Here is a 6,835-nt window from a genome sequence, read left to right on the forward strand (position 1 = left end):
ACATCAAAATAACATTGTCCATAGACGCTGGCTAGACGTTCAATTTTGGTCACCTGACGTCACAACCTAAATTTAACCTAATATTAAAGTCTTATGACGTTGTGTGCCTGCTGGGCATTAACTAGATGCACTACAGAATGTTACGTTTACACACATCCACAAATTACATGTAAACGCATCAGTTTTTGACAGCGTAATACTCACTAGTCACTACTCGTGAGTACTTTCGAAAGGTCTACTTTTTACTCATACATTGAGCAATATTTACAACCTTTACTTTTTACTGTACTTGCACTACATTTTTAGGTAAGTAATGGAACTTTTACTTGAGTATGATTTTTCAGTACTATTCCACCCCTGCTTAAAACTGACGTTGCGTCTTCAGTTTCAGGCTCAGACACGATTTGCCCTCACACAACAAGCGTATCGTACCAAAGCCAATCTGAACCGTACTCTAGCTCATCTCCAACCAGACCAGAGCCAGCCAACTGAACCACACCTGAGCCCGATTCGGAGCACTCACACTTGTCAAACGAACCGGGAAACACACATGAGTATGGTTCAGATAGCATAGAGTGAGTGCACCCTAAGTGTCTCACCCAGAGCCCAGACCTGAACACAGTTAAACCTCTCTATAAGATCTGACAATGACTGTGCACTAATGGTCCCCATCCAACCAGTTGGAGCTTAAGAGGTACTGCGAAGAAGAATGGGAGAAACTATTCAAAAATAACTGTAGCTTGTAGCATCATACTCAAAAAGTATCATCAAAGTACTCTGAGCAAAATGCCATTTTCTAAAAATGAATGTGCAAAGATTTCAAACAAACGTCTTTCACATTGTCATTATAGGGTATTGTTTGTAGAATTTTGAGGAAAATAATGAATTGAAGCCATTTTGGAATAATGTTGTAAAAGTGAAGCGCAGTGAATGCTTTCCATACACACTGTACTGTATACAGTAAATGGCAGTTTTGCCATCATCCACTCAGCACAATCACACATTTTCTCCACCACCACAAATGTCTCAATTATGAGGAAATACGACCTTCATTAGCCTATGAAGAAGCCTTACACTGCTCAGGGGAAATGCAATTTTCTCTATCCCATTCATTTCCTTCCTGCACTGTTACATAAAGACCAGTTATCAGTCGTCTGCTGACCATAGCTGATCTCACACTGAACATGAGTCCGGTGTCTGTCTGTGCTTTCTGTCTGCTTTTGCTTATAGGTGAGTAAAGCTTTCATTCTTTCGTTAGTGCAGAGAACACGGCAACTTTGGGGTTAGCAGGGCTCATTTTAATCAATAAAGTTATCAAATGGTTGTTTTACATCCAATACACCTTTTTCTCTGACTTGTAGAGGGAGTGTTGTCTAAACAAGTATGCAGTAAGCAGGATGTTCTGGAATATTTGAATCTTACCAGAGGCAATGAGAAGTTCACAACTTGCCGTCCCGCACTGGACTGGACTAAGCCCACCGTTGTGTATTTTGATATTCACCTCTTCTGCATCCTCTCTGTGGTATATATGACTGCAAACAAATATTCAGATCTTTATATCTTTTTTTAAGTAATAATTTGCTGTTTTGCAGATTGAAAAATCTCAAATCTTTGTCCCTTTTTTATGGATGACTGCGGTAAGTGTTTAACAGATATAAATGTCTGTATATTTTTGTTACAATAATTTACAGATATAGAAGGATTATGTGATATAGCTTTAAATGTATATATATATATATATATATATATATTTTTTATTTTTTTATTTTTTTTTTTTTTGGATGCTCAGCGCTGGAACAATGACCTAATCCTTTGGGATCCTGAGGATTTTTGTGGCATTACAGATGTGGTTTTACCAAAAGAGATGCTTTGGCTACCAGACCTTTTTATTTTAGAGGCGTGAGTATACACAAATGAGAATTCTTGAGGAAAAAATACCTTGTTTGTTGACAGAATAGCACACACAATTTACATATTGAAAATATATGTTGAGCATGGATAGATTTTCTTTGATATTCAACGCATTTTACCTGCCATGTAGAAAGATACTTATCAAAATATATCAACAGCATAGAGAAGGAAGAAGGACCACAGAACCCGTATTTGACTATTACTTATGATGGGAATGTGACAATGGAGGATGACCATAAAATCATCAGCACCTGTGCATTGAATGTGCACAAATTTCCTTTTGATACTCAAACCTGCCACATCACAGTGTTTTCAGTTAATCACTCTGGTAAGTGGAAACTTCAAAAATAAATATTCCTTAAAGATATACGTAGAGGAATGATATTAAAACATGGGTAACAAAAAATGATTATTATTTCCATGTTAGCAGATAAATTATGCATGAACAATATTAGCATTTTGTTAATTTAAAATAGACATTTAGCCATGATAACATCAAAATCTACAATTGTCTACAAATGCATATTCATTTTAAGATTTAACATGTTTAAAGTTCTTTAAGGTAACTATAAATAGAAAAATAGTTAATGCTGAATATATTGTATATAACATTTAAATATATACTGCTTCTTAAAAATAAATGGAACACTTAAACAGCATAATGTAACTCCAAGAATTCTCTTTATATATATATATATATATATATATATATATATATATATATATATATATATATATATATATATATATATATATATATATATATATATATATATATATAGCAGTAAATGTTTTTAAATCTAACCAAAACAGTTGCTATGTTTTATTGTGTATCTTCTTAAAATTTGAAAGCATTTGCTTTGACCGAACAGTATTCATACGTACAGTATACATAAACTAGATTTTATCTGAAACCATGGTTTTTGATGATTTAAAAAACATAAGTCAATGTCTTTCATTTTAAACTAACAACATACAGCAAAAACAAAATGAATATACTCTTAACGATACATCCCACTAAGCAATTTTTATCTTTTAAAAGACATGTGATAGACATCCAAAGATCTTGGCTAAAACAAGGCTAAATTTGGGCTGTCATCAAAATTTGTATTTTTTTAAAAACAATATGAAGTCTGTCTAATCTGTTTATTTATTGCCTAGTTTGTTTTTGTGCTATTGTTAGACTTTCATTCATTCATTCATTTTCTTTCGGCTTAGTCCCTTATTTATCAGGGGTTGCCACCGCGGAACAAACCGGCAACTTATTCGGCACTTGTTTAAAACAGCGGATGACTTTTCAGCCACAACCCAGTACTGGGAAAATGCTCACATTTACACACACACACACACACACACACACACACACACACACACACACACACACACACACACACACACACACACACACACACACACACACACACACACACACACATGCACACACACACTACAGCCAATTTTGTTTACTCAATTCACCTGCATGTTATTGGACTGTGGGGAAAACCAGAGAACAAGGAGAACATGCAAACTCCATACAGAAATGCCAACTGGCCCAGCTGGGACTCGAATCAGCAGCCTTCTTACTGTGAGGCGACAGTGCTAACCACTGGATCACATGCTGCCCACTATTGTTAGACTTATCTATTATATTTTCAATGACAACAGACGTTTATCTTTGTTTTAATCAAGACGTCTATGTCTGGATGTCTGTTAGATGTATTTTAAACAAAAAAATGGTTGCCGGGATGGAGGTTTTTACAAAGAAGAAAAGATCAAAAAAACAACAATAAACAAATCTGTGTCCACAGTCACTCTTCTAATTCGCTTTTCTTTTGTTCAACAGATAGAGAAATAAAGCTGGTTCCTGCATCAAATTCAACTAAAGCAACACAGATGGCTCGAGACATATTATTAACACAAGGAGAATGGGAGCTCCTCAACATATCCATCTCCAACCAATACATGCTTTATGAGGGCCAATCATTTCAAACATTAAAGTACACGGTAAAAACTCACCTCAGGCTTAATTTCGGTTCACACCACAACTGTAATAACACAATAATGGCACAGAGAAATGAAGTAATTGATTTGATATATTATTAAATGATAGGCGCTAATAACATTTGACCGCCAATCAGAATCCATCCTGTTTTAAATAGCTTCACCATAAAATAAAAATGTGCTGTTATGTTTAACCACTTTTTAAAAAATCAATTACATTTTTGGGGGGTTTAATTAAACAAAGAAAGGATATTTTGAAGAATGTTGAAAGGCATTGACTTCCATAGTATTTTTTTAATGGCTTTTGATTTCCAACATTCCTAAAAATATCATCTTTTTGTGTATTTAGGATCAGTTAAGGGTAAGTAAATGATCATTTCTATTTAAGGATTTAAAGCAGGGGTAGGGAACCTATGGCTCGGGAGCCACATGTGGCTCTTTGACCAAAAATATGTGTCTCTCCAGCTGTCTCCCTTCAATAAAAAATCAAAACTGTCACTAAAAATCAGTTTCCTTTTGAAAATACAATTAAAATTAGCTTTTTGTTGTATATTTTTTACAGCAAAATGAATAAGAATAAAAGGACGTTTCAACCAATGCGCGTGCGGCACAGTGGGCTAACTTGAATCGCGACACCAATAAAGGGCATGCCGTTTACATATCTATGGTAACCTTGCGCCATAACATTCAAACAATGTTCATGAGAGGTGAAAAGAAAGAAATTCTTCAAATTGTCCTTTATTAATACATGGACTTGCTCAACATGTGACGCTTCATATATATCTCTCTTTAAAAAGGGATATGGCTCTTTAAAAAAATGCATTTGCAATTTGAAATGGCTCTTTGCTGAAAAAAGGTTCCTGATTTAAAGCAACAGAAGTCAAAACATGCTCTTAAAACATAGAACATTGTACACATTGGTGTTAATGCTAATATAATTATCACTACACTTGTTTTCATAATCATTAATTATTCGTAGTATAAACGGTCCTTTATAATGCTCATGATGGCAGTTCAGCATTTGTTTGCCATTTTTCTTATAATATTACAGCCTCATGTTTCACATAATGTATTTGTCTGTCCTTTTAAGATTTCAATCAGAAGGATGCCTCTCATGCACTTCATCAATTTCCAGCTGCCCGTATTGATTTTCCTCATTTTGGACCTGGCTTCATTTTTCATACCAGATAGACCGGAAAAGCTGTCCTTCAAAGTGACCGTGCTGTTAGCAATGTCTGTACTTTTGCTCGTTCTAAATGACATCCTGCCTTCCAAATCCCACAAATGCCCTCTGATAGGTAAGAACTCTTCTAGGTTTAAGGAAATGGTCTTTACTTTAAAGAAGTGTTTTATGGTTGATAAGTTGTCTATATAGGCTCAAGTAAACACCATTTTTTGTTCTGTGCAGCTGCGTATGTCATTTCCATCTTTTGCTTCATGTTTCTGAGTCTTCTGGAGACAATTTTGGAGGTATATTTATTACAATTGATCTCTGAGCAAGACACTAAGGTGGTTCAGAGTCCTGAAGATCACAACTCTGAAGCAGGTATGCACATTTATCAGAGCATTTGCTGTTTTAGCTGTTAGCAGGACACTTTTCCTACTACTATTTTAGTAATCATGCTAAATAAGATATTATTTGATTTCTAATTCAAATCATGCGAAAACCATTTTAAATCCGGACATTGTGGTACCATGGAAACGGTATTTAATTTTTTTTTTAGCAAGCCCCTCCCCCTATGGGGAAGTGTCGCGTTTCATATTAAATGAGCTAAAATATTTTGTTATCAAATATATTTTTTAAACCTGACAAATGACATATTGTCAAGTGAAGTGAAGTTACACTGATTTGAGTGTCACCTGATGGCTGTTTTTGGTATCCAGTGCCTTAACAAAATCTCATATATAGGAATTTTTGTGATATCAATTTCAAATTTGGTACATATCTTCATTAGAGATGTGCCTTTGGTTATATTTAATTATTTGATTATATATTTATTTCTTATATTATATGTTACATTTAAAAATTGTTACTAACTTTACAGTCACACAACTTTGTATATACTTTATTTAAAAATTTTCAGCTGTATGCAAAGGAGAATGTAGCGATGGAATCTTTTCTTCTAAAGTGGAGTCTCAGGAAACGTACAGCAAAGAAAAGGTGAATGATGTGCACCTATTGCAGCGGATCTTGGGAGAGCTTCAGACTATCAAACATGCTCTTGTCCCCCATTCTGTGGAGGGCAAAACAAGACAGAATCAATGGTTAAGACTGGTCACATGGTTTAACAGAGGTTTCTTTGTTGTTTATCTCATCTCTGTTTCTATCTTTCTCGGTCTCATCATTCAAGAGTGGGAATTTGAGTGAAGCTCATTTAGTGATCAATATCCTATATATTACATTACGTAACAATATTAAAGGCATTTGTGTTACTGCTGAAAGCACTGTTATACTAGAAAGAGCTGCATGTATATATACACCGTAAAAAATCTGAAAAGAATCTGAAATTTCAGAAAGGTTGATTAAATAGGATTTAAAGCAAAACTGTCTTGGCTCATGAATATTCATTATGTGACATATGACTTTAGAAAGCTTTAGAAGAAACTGATTTATTTAGTCATAAGTTTAGGGATTTTTTTTAAATGTGTATTTTGGTGTGCATTAGTTTGATAATTATTTGATCTCATTTGGTTATTAAGTATTTTTTGTCTTGAAGTGTTCTTTTTAACAGCCACAATTACCTTGCAGAAAATAGAGTTAGGTGGGAATCATTCTCCAATTGGATAGTTTACATTGCTGAATATATCAAATATTTCCAAAAATAACCATGTTAAACATAGCAATTGTATCCATAATTCAATTGTGATTAAACATTTCTTAATTGATAACGCATTCCAGACTGCGGAATTATATTCAATTCAG

The 6,835-nt window shown here is 34.3% G+C and overlaps 1 protein-coding gene across 1 annotated transcript; it reads left to right on the forward strand.

Moving 5' to 3' along the window:
- Positions 1 to 888: 888 nt before the first annotated feature.
- On the forward strand, positions 889 to 6,349 carry LOC130238863 (5-hydroxytryptamine receptor 3A-like). Its single transcript, XM_056469979.1, has 9 exons — positions 889 to 1,230; positions 1,362 to 1,522; positions 1,593 to 1,637; positions 1,790 to 1,899; positions 2,070 to 2,239; positions 3,755 to 3,915; positions 5,003 to 5,210; positions 5,321 to 5,458; positions 5,997 to 6,349. Exons 1-9 carry the CDS (start codon positions 1,185 to 1,187, stop codon positions 6,278 to 6,280), a joined length of 1,323 nt encoding a protein of 440 aa, XP_056325954.1. The 5' UTR covers positions 889 to 1,184; the 3' UTR covers positions 6,281 to 6,349.
- Positions 6,350 to 6,835: the final 486 nt, after the last annotated feature.

The sequence above is a fragment of the Danio aesculapii genome, chromosome 12, assembly GCF_903798145.1.
Source record: "Danio aesculapii chromosome 12, fDanAes4.1, whole genome shotgun sequence".
Classification (NCBI taxonomy): Eukaryota; Metazoa; Chordata; class Actinopteri; order Cypriniformes; family Danionidae; genus Danio; species Danio aesculapii.

Bases quoted from the DNA above. Each gene is read 5' to 3' on its own strand.
- LOC130238863 (XM_056469979.1), top strand. From the start codon at position 1,185: ATGAGTCCGGTGTCTGTCTGTGCTTTCTGTCTGCTTTTGCTTATAG. The intron at 1,638-1,789 runs GTAAGTGTTTAA...TTGGATGCTCAG, and splicing joins CTTTTTTATGGATGACTGCG to CGCTGGAACAATGACCTAAT. The intron at 5,211-5,320 runs GTAAGAACTCTT...TGTTCTGTGCAG, and splicing joins CCACAAATGCCCTCTGATAG to CTGCGTATGTCATTTCCATC.